The 21446-nt window shown below is 38.7% G+C and overlaps 1 protein-coding gene and 1 pseudogene across 1 annotated transcript in view; both read right to left on the reverse strand.

Moving 5' to 3' along the window:
* Window positions 1-6861, reverse strand: part of LOC116757637 — a 34778-nt pseudogene extending 27917 nt beyond the window's left edge.
* GUCY1A2 (guanylate cyclase 1 soluble subunit alpha 2) overlaps window positions 1-21446 on the reverse strand; it is a 409166-nt gene that overhangs the window by 53266 nt on the left and 334454 nt on the right. Inside the window, exon 12 of the mRNA XM_032642081.1 lies at window positions 8467-8621. Coding sequence (XP_032497972.1) covers window positions 8467-8621 — 155 coding nt within the window. The remainder of the gene's footprint in view (window positions 1-8466; window positions 8622-21446) is intronic.

Here is a 21446-nt window from a genome sequence, read left to right on the forward strand (position 1 = left end):
ATATCAATTACAGGAAAAGATCTGCAAAAATACAAACACATGGAGCGTAAACAATACACTACTTAATAACGAAGTGGTCACTGAAGAAATCAAAAAATACCTAGAAACAAATGACAGTGGAGACACGATGACCAAAAACCTATGGGGTGCAGCAAAAGCAGTTCTAAGAGGGAAGTTTATAGCAATACAATCCTACCTTAAGAAACAGGAAACATCTCAAATAAACAACCTAACCTTGCACTTAAAGCAATTAGAGAAAGAACAAAAATCTCCAGGGCTTCCCTGGTGGTGCAGTGGTTGAGAGTCTGCCTGTCAATGCAGGGGACATGGGTTTATCCCCAGTCTGGGAAGATCCCGGATGCCGCAGAGCAGCTAGGGCCGTGAGCCATGGCCGCTGAGCCTACGTATCTGGAGCCTGTGCTCCACAATGGGAGAGGCCACAACAGTGAGAGGCCTGTGTACTGCAAAAAAACACAAAAAATCAACAAAAAAAACCCAAACAAAAAACCCCCCAAAGTTAGCGGAAGGAAAGAAATCATAAAGATCAGGTTAGAAATAAAGGAAAAAGAAATGAAGGAAACAATAGCAAAGATCAATACAACTAAAAGCTGGTTCTTTGAGAAGATAAAAAAAAATTGATAAACCATTAACCAAACTCATCAAGAAAAAAAGGAAGAAGACCCAAATCAATAGAATTAGAAATGAAAAAGGAGAAGGAACAACTGACACTACTGAAATACAAAGGATCAGGAGAGATTACTATGAGCAACTCTATGCCAATAAAACGGACAACCTGGAAGAAATGGACAAATTCTTAGAAAAGCACAACAGGCCAAGACCGAATCAGGAAGAAATAGAAAATATGAACAGACCAATCACAAGCACTGAAATTGAAACTGTGATTAAAAATCTTCCAACAAACAAAAGCCCAGGACCAGATGGCATCACAGGTGAATTCTATCAAACATTTAGAGAAGAGATGACACATATCCTTCTCAAACTCTTCCAAAATATAGCAGAGGGAGGAGCACTCCCAAACTCATTCTATAAAGCCATCATCACCCTGATACCAAAACCAGACAAAGATGTCACAAAGAAAGAAAACTACAGGCCAATATCACTGATGAATATAGATGCAAAAATCCTCAACAAAACACTAGCAAACAGAATCCAAGAGCACATTAAGAGGATCATACACCATGATCAAGTGGGGTTTATCCCAGGAATGCAAGGATTCTTCACTATATGCAAATCATTCAACGTGATGCACCATATTAACAAATTGAAGGAGAAAAACCATATGATCATCTCAATAGATGCAGAGAAAGCTTTTGACAAAATTCAACACCCATTTATGATAAAAACCCTGCAGAAAGTAGGCATAGAGGGAACTTTCCTCAACATAATAAAGGCCATATATGACAAACACACAGCCAACATTGTCTTCAATGGTGAAAAACTGAAACCATTTCCACTAAGATCAGGAACAAGACCAGGTTACCCAGTCTCACCACTCTTATTCAACATAGTTTTCGAAGTTTTAGCCACAGCAATCAGAGAAGAAAATGAAATAAAAGAAATCTAAATTAGAAAAGAAGAAGTAAAGCTGTCACTGTTTGCAGACGACATGATACTATACATAGAGAATCCTAAAGATGCTACCAGAAAACTACTAGAGCTAATCAATGAATTTGGTAAAGTTGCAGGATACAAAATTAATGCACAGAAATCTCTGGCATTCTTATAAACGAATGATGAAAAAGCTGAATGTAAAATTAATAAAACACTCCCATTTACCACTGCAACAGAAAGAATAAAATATCTAGGAATAAACCTACCTAAGGAGACAAAAGACCTGTATGCAGAAAATTATAAGACATTGATGAAAGAAATTAAAGATGATACAAATAGAGGGAGAGATATACGATGTTCTCGGATTGGAAGAATCAACATTGTGAAAATGACTCTACTACCCAAAACAATCTACAGATTCAATGCAATCCCTATCAAACTACCACGGGCCTTTGTCACAGAACTAGAACAAAAAATTTCACAATTTGTATGGAAAGACAAAAGTCCCCGAGTAGCCAAAGAAATCTTGAGAACGAAAAATGGAGATGGAGGAATCAGGCTCCCTGACTTCAGACTATACTACAAAGCTACAGTAAGCAAGACAGTATGGTACTGGCACAAAAATCGAAAGATAGATCAATGGAACAGGGTAGAAAGCCCAGAGATAAACCCATGCACATATGGTCACCTTATCTTTGATAAACGAGGCAAGAAAATACAGTGGAGAAAGGACAGCCTCTTCAATAAATGGTGCTGGGAAAACTGGACAGGTACATGAAAAATATGAAGTTAGAATACTCCCTAACACCATACACAAAAATAAACTCCAAATGGATTAAAGACCTAAATGTAAGGCCAGAGACTATCAAACTCTTAGAGAAAAACAGAGGCAGAATGCTCTATGACATAAATCACAGCAACATCCTTTTTGACCCACCTCCTAGAGAAATGGAAATAAAAACAAAAATAAACAAATGGGACCTAATGAAACTTAAAAGCCCTTGCACAGCAAAGGAAACCATAAACAAGACCAAAAGACAACCCTCAGAATGGGAGAAAATATTTGCAAATGAAGCAACTGACAAAGGATTAATCTGCAAAATTTACAAGCAGCTCAATAACAGAAAAACAAACAACCCAATCCAAAAATGGGTAGAAGACTTAAATAGACATTTCTCCAAAGAAGATATACAGACTGCCAACAAACACATTAAAGAATGCTCAACATCATTAATCATTAGAGAAATGCAAATCAAAACTACAATGAGATATCATCTCACACCAGTCAGAATGGCCATCATCAGAAATCTAGAAACAATAAATGCTGGAGAGAGTGTGGAGAAAAGGAAATGCTCTTGCACTGTTGGTCGGAATGTAAATTGGTTCAGCCACTATGGAGAACAGTATGGAGGTTCCTTAAAAACTGCAAATATAAGTACCATACGACCCAGCAATCCCACTACTGGGCATACAACCTGAGAAAACCATAATTCAGAAAGAGTCATGTACAAAATATTCATTGCAGCTCTATTTACAATAGCCAGGACATGGAAGCAACCTAAGTATCCATCAAGAGATGAATGGATAAAGTTTTGGCACATATACACAATGGAATATTACTCAGCCATAAAAAGAAACGAAATTGAGTTATTTGTAGTGAGCTCGATGGATCTAGAATCTGTCATACGGAATGAAGTAAGTTGGAAAGAGAAAAAGAAATACCGTATGCTAACACATATATATGGAATCTAAGGGAAAAAAAGGTCATGAAGAACCTAGGGGTAAGGTGGGAATAAAGCTGCAGACCTACAAGAGAATGGACTTGAGGATATGGGGAGGGGGATGGGTAAGCTGCGACGAAGTGAGAGAGTGGCATGGACATATATACACTACCAAACGTACAATAGATAGCTAGTGGGAAGCAGCCACATAGCACAAGGAGATCAGCTCGGTGCTTTGTGACCACCTATAGGTGTTGGATAGGGAGGGTGGGAGGGAGGGAGACACAAGAGGGAAAAGATATGGGAATATATGTATATGTATAACTGATTCACTTTGTTATGAAGCAGAAACTAACACACCATTGAAAATCAATTATACTCCAATATAGATGTTAAAAAAAATGAAATTAGAAAACTCCATAACACCATATACAAAAATGAACTCAAAATGGATTAAAGACTTTTAAATTTTAGGCTAAATACTATAAAACTCTTAGAGGAGAACATAGGCATAACACTATTTAGCATGAATCACAGCAAGATCTTTTTTGACCCATCTCCTAGAGTAAGGGAAATACAAACAAAAATAAACAAATGAGATCTAATGAAACGTAAAAGCTTCTGCACAGTAAAGGAAACCAACAACAACAGAAAAAGACAACCCACAGAGGGAGAAAATATTTGCAAATGATGTGACCGACAAGGGATTAGTCTCCAAAATATACAAACAGCTCATGCAGCTCTAGGTAAAAAAAAACAAGCAACCCAATTAGAAAATGGGCAGAAGATCTAAACAGATAGCTGTCCAAAGAAGACATACAGATGGTCAAGGAGCATATGAAAAGACGCTCAACATCACTTATTATCAGAGAAATGCAAATCGAAACTACACTGAGGTATCATCTCCCAGCAGTCGAATGGCCATCATCAAAAAGTTTACAAGCAATAAATGCTGGAGTGGGTGTGGAGAAAAGGGAACCCTCCTACACTGTTTGTGGGAATGTAAATTGGTACAACTATTATGGAGAACAGTATGGAGGTTCCTTAAAAAACTTAAAATAGAACTACCATATGACCCAGCAATCTCACTCCTGGGCATATATCCAGAGAAAACCATAATCCAAAAGGATACAAGCACCCTAATATTCGTTGCAGCACATTTACAATTTCCAAGTCATGGAAGCAAGCTAAATTTCCATTGACAGAGGAATGGATAAAGATGATGTGGTACATATATACAATGGAATATTATTCAGCCATGAAAAAGAATGTATTAATGCCATTTGCAGCAACATGGATGGACCTAGAGATTCTCATACTAGGTGAAGTATGTCAGACAGAGAAAGAAAAATATTATATGGTATCACTTGTATGTGGAATCTAATTTAGAAAAAGATATAGCTGCATAGCACAGGGAGATCAGCTTGGTGGTTTGAGACCACCTAGAGGAGTTGGATAGGGAGGGTGGGAGGGAGAGGCAAGAGGGAGTGGATATGGGGATATACGTACACATATATCTGATTCACTTTGTTATTCAGCAGAAACTAATACAACATTGTAAAGCAATTATACTCCAATAAAGTTGTTAAAAGAAAAAGATAAAAGTGAACTCATTTAAGAAACAGACTTATAGATATTGAAAACAAACTTATGGTTAACAAAGGGGAGACGTGGCGCCGGTGGGATAAATCAGGAGCTTGGAATGAATACCTGCACACTGCTATATAGAAGATGGATAACCAAATAAGACCTACTGTATAGCACAGGAAACTCTATTCAATACTCTTTGATAACCTATATTAGAAAAGAATCTAAAAAAGAATGATTATATTTATATGTATAGCTGGATCAGTTTGCTGTACAACTGAAATTAACACAACCTTGTAAATCAACTATACTCCAATGAAATTAAAATACTAAAATAAAAATTTTTAGAAACCTCTCTGAAGATTTCAAAATAACCAGACAATATTCAACATTTTTCAGCATTTAATTCAGGAAAGAAAATTGGAAATTTCAAGCTCTTATGAGCTGAATACTCAGTTTAACTTCACAAATTCCTATTTGCTCTAAGAAAGTTCAATTTTATCTCCTCTTAGAGAATGTCCATGAAACCTCCACCTGGCATTTCACTTTGAGTATCCTGGGAAAGGGAAGTATGCTCTACACTTGTGGATTAATAAATCACTTGTGCTATGTGGAATAGAACAATTATACATAGCTGAAGTGTATAGATTGGTGTATATAAAACCAACAGAAACCACTTGGGCATGAACACATCCAGAATCTGAAAACCAAGTCACACTGAGATCATATACCTAAATTTAGTTTTCTAGAAGCTTACCAGGAACCAAAGTACATTGTTTTTAATGGTATCCCAGGTAAAAATGGATGTCAAAGGTCATTGAGTCCAATCACTCTTCTGAAGCATGGAAGACAAGTCGAAACAGCAAATGGTTTGGATTCCAGGGTCTCAGTAATTAGCTACATTTCCATCAAGGAAACGGGAATAAGATTACCTGATTTCAAGCACTGGATTGCTGCCCTTCTCACCTTCTAATCTATTCTCTCTACAACCTTGGAGATCTTTTTAAAGTACAAATCTGGTCAAGTCACTCCTCTGCTAAAACTCTTCAATGTCTTTCTTTGCTCTTAGTGTTAAGTTGAAATCCCTTAACATGAATTACAGCTTCAGTTGGTCTGACTTCAGTCTATCTCTTCATCCTTATTTTAGTCCACTCCTCTTGTTGCTCTAATACTCTCATCATGTCCTTTTGACCTCAGCACTAGTCTATTGTAATAAACTGTTTATTTGTATACATCTACCATCTGGTAGTCTCCTCTATGAAGGCAAAGATCATATTTATGTTGTTTATTGCTGTAACATTGGTGACTATCATAGTGCTTGGAATATAGTAGGTACTCTACAAGTATTTGTTGAAAGAAGGGAAGGAGGGAGGAACACAGAAACAGTTGGAAGAAGAGTGTTATTTTTGAGGATAGACCAAACATAAAAATATTTTTATAAAGTATTATTAGAAATTATAAGATTTGGGACCAGTCAGAGAAAGTATCTTTTATAATCTACCCAGAAGGCAGTTCAATTTGTTCATCTATGTCTCCATTTGTGTTTTGGTGGGGGGGAGGTGGGGGGACAGATCATAACAGAACAAAATATTTCAATGCTCACAGTGTTTTAAATGATTCAATTCTTCAGACTTTATTGATCATGAAGGATAATTACAAACTCCCACCAATGTGAAAAAGATTATTAAAACTCAAAGACAACACCCAAGTGCACAGACTCTGTGTTGCTTGTGGGGTTTCCTTTATTGGTCACATGTAGACAAAGCCAGCTATAGCAATGATATTTAAGCTCAGAGTATAACTCCTCACATGGTTGACCCATTCTTTACACATAATTTTTTTAAAATGGAGTTTCTATAAATCTACACTCACTTATACAAAGAGGAAACATATGTATTAGCTCCATGATGGGAAAAATCATAACCATGGTAGGAGTATGTAGGTGAGGTGGTTGATCTTCAGGAACTTTTCCTTACCCCATGGTCTAGAGAACAAAGTGCAGTGATCTAGAGCATTGATCTTGAGAAGCTTCCTAATTCCATTTAATATGGAAACCATTATCATATCATATGTATTATGCCCAGAATTGTGTTAGAAAAATTGGGAGAAATTTAAAAGAATCAAAACCCTTATATAAATACCCTAAAAATGACATGTAGTTCTTAAGCAACTTTATCTTGATTTTATATTTGTAATTTCTTCCCCTTTCTCATGTGCTCCTCAGGAATCTGGAAATACTTGTCTTTTATCTAAGAAACCTTAACTTCCCTCTGTATATATGTGGTATCAAAAGCTTCAAAGTGTCACCATTTTGTTTGTTATTATAAATCAACATTTATTATCTATGTATTTAAAGTTTCTGCTTCTGGGTTTTTTTTGTTAGCCTGGGATTAACATGGTAGTCATGCTAATAAAAATATCCATGGTCACCATTTCTACTTTACAGTTTTACAATGTGATTTCTAAGTCATTTAAATCATGGAACTAATGAAATCCCTTGTACACCAAAGCTTAGCATTAGGCCAAAGTCTACCAAGTAGGAGGTATTCATACTATTTTCTTAGTATAGAGATATTTATCTTATCAGTACATTTATTCATTAACCTGATAAATATTAATAGAGTGCTTATTATGTGCTGAACATTTTTTTGGTAAGTTTTGGAGATATAACCATGAGCCAAAAAGACTTGGTCTCTGCCCATATGGCACGTAATAGCTAACGCCTGGAGCTTGACATCTACCAGGAACAAAACAAGGATGACTTCAGCTGTCAAAATGTGTAGAGTTGTCAAATACAACCTTTAAGACAAATAGAGTTTGAAGTTTTACTCTGTATCTAGTATATATTTAACTTTAGAGAGTCCCTATTTATATTCATTATTTAGAAGAATAAAAAGAGACAATTATCTTTTCTATCTTATTCCTTTGATTTTTATAAACATTGAGAAACATTTTGAAAATGTTAGGATTTCTAGTGTGTTGCAGACCCTTAACATTTGCTCTCCTCTATTTTTTTTTTTTTTAAATATTTGGCTGCATTGGGTCTTTGTTGCTGTGCGTGGGCTTTCTCTAGTTGTAGCGAGCGGGGGTTACTTTTCATTCAGGTGCACAGGCTTCTCATTGTGGTGGCTTCTCTTGTTGTGCAGCATGCACTCTAGGCATCTCAGTAGTTGTGGCACGTGGGCTCAGTAGTTGTGGCACATGGGCTTAGTTGCTCCATGGCATGTGGGATCTTCCTGGATCAGGGCTTGAACAGTCCCTTGCACTGGCAGGTGGATTCTTAACCACTGTGCCACCAGGGAAAACCCTGCTTTCCTATATTTTAAACAGGAATACCTAAGGAAGACAGAGACTGTGGGAAATGACAAACCTCCATTTACTTCTCAGTCAAGTCAGGTTTTCCATGTACTTTCTTAGGGTGCAAATTAAATTTTGTGACATGATTGCTATCTTTCAGACTAGATGGATCTACTCATATTATCTTAGATAATAACAGGATCAAGAAAAAAAATAGAGTCTCACAAGTGACAGGCTACTAGTATAATGCAATGCCAAAGACAGGGGGAGACGGCCAAAGAACACTTACTGGTAAGTGGTTGGGCTGACATTGATGCGTCGAGGGTGACTTCCCGATTCGAATTTGCTTGCCAGAGTGACATTATTTCCAAACAGGCAATATCGCGGCATTCTTACCCCAACAACTCCAGCCAGCACAGAGCCTGAGTGAATGCCTATTCTCATCTAAAAAAGAAAACGAAAAGGATATATTTATGTTTTCATTTGGTATACGATTATTTTAATAAGAGGTACTGCTGAACCATTAAACTCCTAGCTCCTCAAAGAAAGGGACTGGGGCCTTGGTCATTTTTGTGAGCCAAATATCTGGACTATTATATCAATAGTATCAATGAACAAGGATGGTGTGGAATAAATGAACAAATGGATTAATTATAAGAAAAAAATGACATTTACTTTTCTATTGTAACACAATAAAACCAGTTGTGTTACAATTTAAATCAGGTTTTATTTGTACCTAGTATGCTCTAATAAATGGAATATGTATTATTCTCCCTCCAGTTATCCTAACAGAAAACCCTATTTTTTCCTTCATAGCATTAAACACAATTGTAAATTAAATAATTATATTTCTGTTTATCTGTTAATTTAAAATATTTTTTCTCTCTGTTTATTTTAGATCACTTCTATTTCCAAATTTATTAATCTTTTCTTTTGTAATGCCTTATCTTTAGCTAATCACATCCAGAATATTTTTCTTCTTAGATATAGTGATTTTCCTTTCTCAAAGTTCAATTTGAACTTCTTTTTTTTAAATCTTTCAGGTATCAAATTAACTTTTGAATATATGAAATACAATTAAAATAACTGTTTTAATATATTTTTTTACATCTTTATTGGAGTATAATTGCTTTACAATGGTGTGCTAGTTTCTGCTTTATAACAAAGTGAATCAGTTATACATATACATATGTTCCCATATCTCTACCCTCTTGCATCTCCCTCCCTCCCACCCTCCCTATCCCACCCCTCTAGGTGGTCACAAAGCACCGAGCTGATCTCCATGTGCTATGCGGCTGCTTCCCACTAGCTATCTATTTTACGTTTGGTAGTGGGTATATGTCCAGAACACTCTCTCGCTTTGTCACAGCTTACCCTTCCCCCTCCCCATATCCTGAAGTCCATTCTCTAGTAGGTCTGCAGCTTTATTCCTGTCTTACCCCTAGGTTCTTCGTGACATTTTTTTCCCTTAAATTCCATATATATGTGTTAGCATACGGTATTTGTCTTTCTCTTTCTGAATTACTTCACTCCGTATGACAGACTCTAGGTCCATCCACCTCATTACAAATAGCTCAATTTTGTTTCTTTTTATGGCTGAGTAATATTACATTGTGTATATATGCCACATCTTCTTTATCCATTCATCCGATGATGGACACTTAGGTTGTTTCCATCTCTGGGCTATTGTAAATAGAGCTGCAATGAATATTTTGGGACATGACTCTTTCTGAATTATGGCTTTCTCAGAGTATATGCCCAGTAGTGGGATTGCTGGGTCATACAGTATTTCTATTTGTGGTGTTTTAAGGAACCTCCATACAGTTCTCCAAAGTGGTTGTACCAATTCACATTACCACCAGCAGTGCAAGAGTGTTCCCTTTTCTCCACACCCTCTCAAGCATTTACTGTTTCTAGATTTTTTGATGATGGTCATTCTGACTGGTGTGAGATGATATCTCATTGTGGTTTTCATTTGCATTTCTCTAATGATTAATGATGTTGAGCATTCTTTCATGTGTTTGTTGGCAGTGTGTATATCTTCTTTGGAGAAATGTCTATTTAGGTCTTCTGTCCATTTTTGGATTGGGTTGTTTGTTTTTTTGTTATTGAGCTGCATGAGCTGCTTGTAAATTTTGGAAATTAATCCTTTGTCAGTTGCTTCATTTGCAAATATGTTCTCCCATTCTGACGGTTGTCATTTTGTCTTGTTTATGGTTTCCTTTGCTGTGCAAAACCTTTGAAGTTTCATTAGGTCCCATCGGTTTATTATTATTTCCATTTCTCTAGGAGGTGGGTCAAAAAGCTTCTTGCTGTGCTTTATGTCATAGAGTGTTCTTCCTATGTTTTCCTCTAAGAGTTTGATAGTTTCTGGCCTTACATTTAGGTCTTTAATCCATTTTGAGCTTATTTTTGTGTATGGGGTTAGGGAGTGATCTAATCTCATACTTTTACATGTACCTGTCCAGTTTTCCCAGCACCACTTATTGAAGAGGCTGTCTTTCTCCACTGTACATTTCTGCCTCCTTTATCAAAGATAAGGTGATCATATGTGCATGGGTTTATCTCTGGGCTTTCTATCCTGTTCCATTGATCTATCGTTCTGTTTTGTGCCAGTAGCATACTGTCTTGACTACTGTAGCTTTGTAGTATAGTCTGAAGTCAAGGAGCCTGATTCCTCCAGCTCTGTTTTCCGTTCTCAAGATTGCTTTGGCTATTCGGGGTTTTTTGTGTTACCATACAAAATGTGAATTTTTTTGTTCTAGTTCTGTGAAAAATGCCAGTGGTAGTTTGATAGGGATTGCAATGAATCTGTAGACTGCTTTGGGTAGTAGAGTCATTTTCACTATGTTCATTCTTCCAATCCAAGAACATGGTATATCTCTCCATCTATTTGTATCATCTTTAATTTCTTTCATCAGTGTCTTATAATTTTCTGCATATAGGTCTTTTGTCTCCTTAGGTAGGTTTGTTCCTAGATATTTAATTCTTTTTGTTGCAATGGTAAATGGGAGTGTTTTCTTGATTTCACTTTCAGATTTTTCATCATTAGTATATAGGAATGCCAGAGATTTCTGTGCATTAATTTTGTATCCTGCTACTTTACCAAATTCATTGATTAGCTCTAGTAGTTTTCTGGTAGCATCTTTAGGATTCTCTATGTATAGTATCATGTCGTCTGCAAACAGTGACAGCTTTACTTCTTCTTTTCCAATTTGGATTCCTTTTATTTCCTTTTCTTCTCTGATTGCGGTGGCTAAAACTTCCAAAACTATGTTGAATAAGAGTGGTGAGAGTGGGCAACCTTGTCTTTTTCCTGATCTTAGTGGAAATGCTTTCAGTTTTTTACCATTGCGGATGACGTTGGCTGTATGTTTGTCATATATGGCCTTTATTATGTTGAGGAAAGTTCCCTCTATGCCTACTTTCTGCAGGGTTTTTATCATAAACTGGTGTTGAATTTTGTCAAAAGCTTTCTCTGCATCTATTGAGATGATCATATGGTTTCTCCCCTTCAATTTGTCAATATGGTTTATCACAGTGATAGAATTGCATATATTGAAGAATCCTTGCATTCCTGGAATAAACCCCACTTGATCATGGTGTATGATCCGTTTAATGTGCTGTTGGATTCTGTTTGCTAGTATTTTTTGAGCATTTTTGCATCTGTGTTCATCAGTGCTATTGGCCTGTAGTTTTCTTTCTTTGTGACATCCTTGTCTGGTTTTGGTATCAAGGTAATGGTGGCCTCGTAGAAGGAATTTGGGAGTGTTCCTCCCTCTGCTATATTTTGGAAGAGTTTGAGAAGGATAGGTGTTAGCTCTTCTCTAAATGTTTGATAGAATTCGCCTGTGAAGCCATCTGGTCCTGGGCTTTCGTTTGTTGGAAGATTTTAAATCACAGTTTCAATTTCAGTGCTTGTGATTGGTCTCTTCATATTTTCTATTTCTTCCTGATTCAGTCTTCGCAGGTTGTGCATTTCTAAGAATTTGTCTATTTCTTCCAGGTTGTCCATTTTTTTGGCATAGAGTTGCTTGTAGTAATCTCTCATGATCTTTTGTATTTCTGCAGTGTCAGTTGTTACTTCTCCTTTTTCATTTCTAATTTTATTGATTTAAGTCTTCTCCCTTTTTTCTTTTTTTTTTTTTTCCCTTTTTTTCTTGATGAGTCTGGCTAATGGTTTATCTATTTTGTTTATCTTCTCAAAGAACCAGCTTTTAGTTTTATTGATCTTTGCTATTGTTTCCTTCATTTCTTTTGCAATTATTTCTGATCTGACTTTTATGATTTCTTTCCTGCTAACTTTGGGGGTTTTTTTTTTTTTTTTTACTTTGGGGTTTTTTAATTCTTCTTTCTCTAATTGCTTGAGTGCAACGTTAGGTTGTTTATTCGAGATGTTTCCTGCTTCTTAACTTGGGCTTGTATTCTATAAACTTCACTGTTAGAACTGCTTTTGCTGCATCCCATAGGTTTTGGGTCGTTTTGTCTCCATTGTCATTTGTTTCTAGGTAGTTTTTATTTCCTCTTTGATTTCTTCAGTGATCACTTCGGTATTAAGTACTGTATTCTTTAGCTTCCATGTGTTTGTATTTTTTACAGATCTTTTCCTGTAATTGATATCTAGTCTCATAGCGTTGTGGTCGGAAAATATACATGATACAATTGCAATTTTCTTAAATTTATGAAGGCTTGATTTGTGACCCAAGATATGATCTATCCTGGAGAGTGTTCCATGAGCACTTGAAAAAAATGTGTATTCTGTTGTTTTTGGATGGAATGTACTATAAATATAAATTAAGTCCACCTTCTTTAATGTATCATTTAAAGCTTGTGTTTCCTTATTTATTTTCATTTTGGATAATCTGTCCATGGGTGAAAGTGGGGTGTTAAAGTCCCCTACTATGAATGTGTTACTGTCGATTTCCGCTTTTATAGCTGTTAGTATTTGCCTTATGTATTGAGGTGCTCCTATGTTGGGTGCATAAATGTTTACAATTGTTATATCTTCTTGGATCCATCCCTTGATCATTATGTAGTGTCCTTCTTTGTTTCTTCTAATAGTCTTTATTTTAAAGTCTATTTTGTTTGATATGAGAATTGCTACTCCAGTTTTCTTTTGGTGTCCATTTACATGGAATATCTTTCTCCATTCCCTCGCTTTCAGTCTGTATGTGTCCCTAGGTCTGAAGTGGGTCTCTTGTAGACAGCATGTATATGGGTCTTGATTTTGTATCCATTCAGCCAGTCTGTGTCTTTTAGTGGGGGCATTTAATCCATTTACCTTTAAAGTAATTATCTATATGTATGTTCCTATTCCCATTTTCTTAATTGTTTTGGGTTTGTAGGTCTTTTCCGTCTCTTGCCTAGAGAAGGTCTTTTAGCATTTGTTGTAAAGCTTCTTTGATGGTGCTGAACTCTCTCAGCTTTTGCTTGTCTGTAAAGTTTTTAATTTCTCCATCAAATCTGAATGAGATACTTGCTGGGTAGAGTGATCCTGGTTGTAGGTTTTTCTCCTTCATCATTTTAAATATGTCCTGCTAGTCCCCTCTGGCTTGCAGAGTTTCTGCTGAAAGATCAGCTGTTAACCTTATGGGGATTCCCTTGTGTGTTATTTTTCCCTTGCTGCTTTTAATATGTTTTCTTTGTATTTAATTTTTGATAGTTTGATCAATATGTATCTTGGCGTGTTTCTACTTGGATTTATCCTGTATGGGACTCTCTGTGCTTCCTGGACTTAACTATTTCCTTTCCCATATTAGGGAATTTTTCAACTATAATCCCTTCAAATATTTTCCCAGTCCCTTTCTTTTTCTGTTCTTCTTCTGGAACTGCTATAATTTGAATGTTGGAGCATTTAATGTTGTCCCAGAGGTCTCTGAGACTGTCTTCAGTTCTTCTCATTCTTTTTTCTTTATTCTGCTCTGCAGTAGTTATTTGCACTATTTTATCTTCCAGGTCATTTATCCGTTCTTCTGCCTCAGTTATTCTGCTATTGATTGCATCTAGAGTATTTTTAATTTCATTTATTGTGTTGTTCATCATTGCTTATTTCATCTTTAGTTCTTCTAGGTCCTTGTTAAATGTTTCTTGGGCTTTCCTGTTGGTGCAGTGGTTGACAGTCCACCTGCCGATGCAGGGGATGTGGGTTTGTGCCCCGGTCCGGGAAGATCCCACATGCCGCAGAGCTGCTGGGCCCGGGAGCTATGGCCACTGAGCCTGCGCGTCCAGAGCCTGTGCTCTGCAATGGAAGAGGCCAGAACAATGACAGGCCCATGTACTGCAAAAAATAATAATAATAATAAAATAAAATAATAAAAAAGTTTCTTACATTTTGTCTATTCTATTTCCAAGATTTTGGATCATCTTTACTATCATTATTCTGATTTCTTTTTCAGGTAGACTGCCTATTTCCTCTTCATTTGTTAGGTCTGGTGGGTTTTTATCTTGCTCCTTCATCTGTTGTGTGTTTTTCTGTCTTCTCATTTTGCTTATCTTACTGTGTTTGGGGTCTCCTTTTTGCAGGCTGCAGGTTCGTAGTTCCTGTTGTTTTTGTTGTCTGTCCCCAGTGGCTAAAATTGGTTCAGTGTGTTGTATAGGCTTCCTGGTGGAGGGGCTAGTGCCTGTGTTGTGGTGGATGAGGCTGGATCTTGTCTTTCTGTTGGGCAGGTCCATGTCTGGTGTTGTTTTGAGGTGTCTGTGGACATATTATGATTTTAGGCAGCATCTCTAATGGGTTGGGTTGTTTTCATGTATTGTTAGTTGTTTTTTTTGTTTGTTTTTTTGTTTGTGGTATGCAGGCCTCTCACTGCCGTGGCCTCTCCCATTGCAGAGCACAGGCTCCGTATGTGCAGGCCCAGTGGCTATGGCCCATCGCCCCAGCCGCTCTGTGGCACGTGGGGGTACCCCGGACCCAGGCACAAACCTGCCTCGCCTGAATTGGCAGGTGGACCCACAACCACTGTGCCACCGGGGAAGCCCACTGCTTGTTTTGTGTAGGGTGTCCAGCACTGTAGCTTGCTGCTCGTTGAGTGAAGCTGGGTGCTCGTGTTGAGATGGAGATTTTTGGAAGATTTTTGCCATTTGACATTATGTGGAGCTGGGAGGTATCTTGTGGACCAGTGTCCTGAAGTTGTCTCTCCCACCTCAGAGGCACAGCACTGACTCCTGGCTGCAGTACCAAGAGCCTTTCATCCACACGGCTCAGAATAAAAGGGAGAAAACGTAGAACGAAAGAAAAAGAAAGAAAGAAAGAAAGAGAGAAAGAAAGAAAGAAGAGAGGGAGGGAGGGAGGGAAGGAAGGAAGGAAAGAAGGAAGGAAGGAAGGAAGGAAGGAAGGAAGGAAGGAAGGAAGGAGGAAGGGAGGGAAGGAAGGAGGAAAGAAAGAAAGAAAGAAAGAAAATTGAAAGAAAGAAAGAAGGGAAGGAAGGATGGAAGGAAGGAGGGAAGGAAGGAAGAAAGAAAGAAAAGAAAGAAAGAAAGAGGATAATATAAAGTTATTAAAATAAAAAATTATTATTAAGAAAAAAATTTTTTAAAGAAAAAAACGGATGGATAGAACCCTAGGACAAATGGTGACAGCAAAGCTATACAGACAATATCTCACACAGAAGCATACACATACACACTCACAAAAAGAGGAAAAGGGGAAAAAACAATAAATCTTGCTCTCAAAGTCCACCTCCTCAATTTGGGATGATTCGTTGTCTATTCATGTATTCCACAGATGCAGGGTATATCAAGTTGATTGTGTAGCTTTAATCCGCTGCTTCTGAGGCTGCTGGGAGAGATTTCTCTTTCTCTTCTTTGTTTGCACAACTCCTGGGTCTCAGTCTTAGATTTGGCCCTGCCTCTGCGTGTAGGTTGCCGGAGGGCGTCTGTTTTTTGCTCAGACAGGACGGGGTTAAGGGAGCAGCTGCTTTGGGGACTCTGGCTCACTCAGGCCCAGGGGAGGGAGGGGTGTGGATGCGGGGCAAGCCTGTGGCAGCAGAGGCCGGCAGGACATTGCACCAGCCTGAAGCACGCTGTGCGTTATCCCAGGGAAGTTGTCCCTGGATCCTGGGACTCTGGCAGTGGCGGGCTGCACAGGCTCCCATGAAGGGAGGTGTGGATAGTGACCTGTGCTCGCACACTGACTTCTTGGTGGCGGCAGCAGCAGCCTTAGCGTCTCATGCCCATCTCTAGGGTCCGCCCTGTTAGCCGCAGCTCGTGTCCGTCTCTGGAGCTCCTTTAAGCAGCGCTTTTAATCCTCTCTCCTCGCGCACCAGGAAACAAAGAGGGAAGAAAAAGTCTCTTGCCTCTTCGGCAGGTGCAGGCTTTTCCCAGGACTCCCTCCTGGCTAGTCGTGATGCACTAACCCCCTGCAGGCTGTGTCCACGCCGTCAACCCCAGTCCTCTCCCTGCGCCCCGCCTGAAGCCCGAGCCTCAGCTCCCAGCCCTGCCCACCCCGGCGGGTGAGCAGACAAGCCTCTCGGGCTGGTGAGTGCCAGTCGGCATTGATCCTCTTTGCGGGAATCTCTCTGCTTTGCCCTCCGCACCCCTGTGGCTGTGCTCTCCTCCGCGGCTCTGAAGCTTTCCCCTTCCGCCACCTGCAGGCTCTGCCCTCGAAGGGGCTTCCTAGTGTGTGGAAACTTTTCCTCCTTCACAGCTCCCTCCCACTGGTGTAGGTCCCATCCCTATTCTTTTGTCTCTTGTTTATTCTTTTTTCTTTTCCCCTACCCAGTTACATGGGGAGTTTCTTGCCTTTTGGGAGGTCTGAGGTCTTCTGCCAGCATTCAGTAGATGTTCTGTAGGAGTTGTTCCACGATTAGATGTATTCCTGGTGTATCTGTGGGGAGGAAGGTGATCTCCGCCTCTTACTCTTCTGCCATCTTCCCGATTCCCCTGTTTTAATATTTTTGTCTGCTAATTCTAACCTATGCTCCAGTTCTGTATCAATTTTGATTGACTGATTTTTCTCATTATTATGGGTCATATTTTTCAGCTTTTCTGAATGCCTAGTAAATTTCGGTTGCATGTTAGGTATCATGAATTGACTTTGTTGAGTGCTGGATATTTTTTATATTCTTGTAAATATTCTTGAGCTTTGTCCTGGGATGTAGTCAAGGTACTTGGAAAGTTTTTTCATTTTTTTCCTTTCAAGTCTTGCTTTTTAAAATTTTTAGGCAAGTCTTGAGCTGTGTTTCATGTAGGGCTAATTATTCCCCACTAGTGAGGCAAGAACCGTCTGAGTACTATACCCAATGTCTATGATTTATGAGGTTTTCCAGTTTTCCTGATGGGTTCTGGCATTTTTTCCAAGTCTTGTGTGAGTTCAAGGAACTTTTTCTCTAATCCTTTCAGGTGTTTTTCCCTGTTGGGCTCAGGTAGTTTTCTCACATACAAACAACAATCAGTAAGTTAAGAAACATATAGGAGGCTCCTTGGAAGATCTCTGGTGGTCTTTTTGCACCTCTCTCCTTAGTGGTACTCTGTCTGTGAATTCTAGCTTTTTTGCTCTCCATAGACTCTCAGCTTCATCTCTTCAACTTGGGGGGTTTGTTGTTTTCCTCCTGATTTGTCCTTCCTTGCACTGCAGCCTGAATGTACCCCAAAGAAATACGCCAGGGAAATCATATGTTTCATTTTGTTCCCTTTCTCTCAGTCATCACTGTCTTCCATTGCCTAATGCCCAATGTCATGAAACTGTCCTTTTGTTCATTTTGTCCAGATTTTTAATTGTTGAGGGTGGGAGTGTAAACTCAGCCTCTTCTTTCATATTGGCTGGGAGAAGAAATGAGATGTACATTTTTAAAGAACACAAACTATCTTAAAAATTTAGGCCTATTTCTGATGAGAGATTGTTTGGATTTAAAGACAAAAAAAATGTGATTGTTATTGCAAGTTCCTGTGCCTGATGCACAGTGAGGCCAAATGAACCAAAACATTGGAGTTGGGGGTAGAGAAAGGTTTATTGCAGAGTGATGCAAGGATAAGGGTGGCTCATGCTCTAAAAAAAACCTGAGGTCCCTGAAGGGTTTTGGCAAAGCATTTTTAAAAGCCAGGTGAGGGAGGGGGTTTGCAGGGTATGTGATCAGCTCATGCACAATTCTCTGATTGGATGATGGTGAGGTTAACAGGGAGGTGTCACAAGGGTTAACATTATCATTCCTTAGTCTCCAAGAGACCTGGGGCTATGTGCTCATCGTCATGAAGTAGTTAACTTCTTCCATTTGGTGGGGAGTTTTCACATCTGTAAAACAACTCAGGGAATGTGCATCAAATAACTGTTATCTAGGTACTTCAGAGAGGAGCTATGGCAGAGGATATGGGGAAGGCCTGTCTCGGGAAGGCCCCGTAGGGTCCTGCTCAGTTACATAATGAATGGTAGTATTCCTTATAAACAAACATAACTCACTTTTCTTTAAAATTAGCAAAGCATTTTGAAAAATTTTATTATATTTCTTTACTTTCAGAAGGTTTATTTATATTAAATTACCTTGTGCAATATAAGATTGCCTAAAAACACACAGATCTTAAATATAAGATTGTCATGTTGGACCTGTGATCTTTTTAAGCAGTAAAACAGCAGAAATGGGTATCAAACTGACACATTTTACAGCCTCTATATTCTGTGCTTTTAGTCTGAGAAGAAGACTCCATACCCCACCAACTATACTGAAGGCTTATATGGGTCCACCCCTGCCTCTTTTCAAAAGAACTGAGGCTGTTCTTTTTTTTTTAAACTACATTGTCATACTAAGAATTATTATAACCTAAAAAGCCTGAAGATAAAAACCCTGGTATTCTTGAGAAGGTGGATGGAGAAATGGTTATTTTAAAAAAACGCTTATCTTTTAGAAGACTACCTTAAAACATACACAAGAATATCAACAAACACAAAAATAGCACAGATTCGCTGTTACTGTCACTATAATGGAACAGGACTCAGAAAAAGTATTTACTCTTGGATATAAGGAGATACCATTGAGAACTTACAAGCTGAATCATCAGACCTCCATTTTCTTTTACATTTCTTTTAGCAACTTCTTGAGATTTCCCAGGAGTTGTGACCTTATAAGGAAGTCACTGATTGCCACATTCAGAATCTGCCTCTTGCATCTAGCAGTTAGACAAAATAGCTACTTTTTTTTTTAACATCCTTATTGGAGTATAATTGTTTTACAATGGTGTGTTAGTTTCTGCTTTATAACAAAGTGAATCAGCTATACATATACATATATACTCATATCTCCTCCCTCTTGCATCTCCCTCCCACCCTCCCTACGCCACCCCTCTAGGTGGTCACAAAGCACCGAGTTGATTTCCCTGTGCTATGCAGCTGCTTTCCACTAGCTATCTATTTTACATTTGGTAGTGGATATATGTCCATGCCACTCTCTCACTTCATCCCAGCTTACCCTTCCCCCTCTCCGTGTCCTCAAGTCCATTCTCTAAGTCTGCATCTTTATTCCTGTCCTGTTCCTAGGTTCTTCAGAACCTTTTTTTTTTTAGATTCCATATATATGTTTTAGCATATGGTATTTGTTTTTCTCTCTCTGACTTACTTCACTCTGTATGACAGACACTAGGTTCATCCACCTCACTACAAAGAACTAAATTTTGTTTCTTTTCATGGCTAATATTCCATTGTATATATGTGCCACATCTTTAGAGAGCTATTTTTAACTGTCAATGAGAGATTTAGATTCATTTTGGCAAGATTAAAATTTATTTAATTGGCTAACCAAGCGGTAACGTTTGCATCCATCTGGTCAGTATACTCTAACTAAAGAGGATTGCCCTGCACTAAACCAGTGGTTGTCAGCTGGGTCCATCTGTTCCCCTAAGTGGACATTTGACAATGTCTTGAGACATTTTTTATTTTCACAACTGGGATGGAGAGCTATTATTGGCATCTACCCAGTAGAGCTAGAGATTCCTAGGACACCTTCCCCACGTGAAAGAATTTTCCAGTTCAAAATATCAATAGTGCTGAGGTTGAGAAACCTGCATTAAACAGACCTCTTGTAACTTATAAACACTTAGCAGAGCAACATACACACACACACACACACACACACACACAAACAAATGCTTTAATAAGATCAGTGCTTTGGTAAATAACACTAGACTTCACTTTTTAGAGAAAGTTCATGAAAACAATGTGTTTTTCCTAGGAATTTATTGAAAAACACAATAACTTTAGGATTTATATTGAGGTTAGGATATCTATTACTCAATCTCCCATACCTATATGAAATGTATGAAATAATGCAAAACTCTGGGACATATCAAAATCCCCAGTAATCAAAGGGTTCAGTTATTCTCATAATACTCTAGTGATTATTTATTTGTCAAGGCACATAAACAACTGCATTTCTAGATAACATGTCTCCTACAGCTCTTAAAAATAGAAGGCTTATATAGTTCAACTTCAGCTAGTCAAAACTCGTCTCATTTAGTAAAGAAGGAATGTTAGGGTTGGGAGGGCAGCACAGAACCTTTAGTCCAGCTCCCTCATTTTACAAATAAACTGAAGTCAAGAGGAGCACAATGAAAAGAGCAAATTAGTGTTTAAGCCAGCTGTAGACCATAGGTCAGTTGGCTCTGGGTTCAGTAAACTATAAAAAACACCCAAATTAAAAAGGTCCTCAGTTTGTTTCTACAAGGCCCATCAGACTAAGGCTTACTTTTGGGAAAGCCAGAGAGCTATAGAAAATATAGACTCCATTCTTACAAGGCACATACAAAATCTCACACTCTGGGACCCAGGATCAGATCCACCTACTGATTTTGGAGACCCTCCAGAGAGGCAGGAGGCAACTGGAGCTTACCCTGGGGACATAAACACTGGTGGAAGCACTTTTGGGAAACTCTTTGTATGAGAAGGATGATGGTGCTGGCAAGCAGCATTTTGGAATCCTCCATCTAGCTTATTAGCACTAGGACTCAGTCCTGCCCACTAGCCTGTCTGCACCAAGAGCAGGACACCTCAGGCCAAGCAGCTAGCTGGGCAGGGACACAGGCCTACCCACCAGCAGGCCAGCTGCCTTAAGACCACCTGTGCCCACAGACACCATGGGACCCAGTCCTGTCTCCAACTGGCAGACAACTATTCCAAGACCACCAGGGCCCTGCAGCCAGAGACCACTCTAGACTGAGCTCTGCCCACCAGTAGGCTAACATCAGCTTCAATATTCTTCTAGGACCAGGCCTTACCTCTGCCTACCAGTGAACAGACACCAGCATCAGGACTACCACAGTCCCACAGCTTGCTATGTCAGGACCCAG

Source organism: Phocoena sinus, chromosome 8, assembly GCF_008692025.1.
Source record: "Phocoena sinus isolate mPhoSin1 chromosome 8, mPhoSin1.pri, whole genome shotgun sequence".
In the NCBI taxonomy this organism is placed as follows: Eukaryota; Metazoa; Chordata; class Mammalia; order Artiodactyla; family Phocoenidae; genus Phocoena; species Phocoena sinus.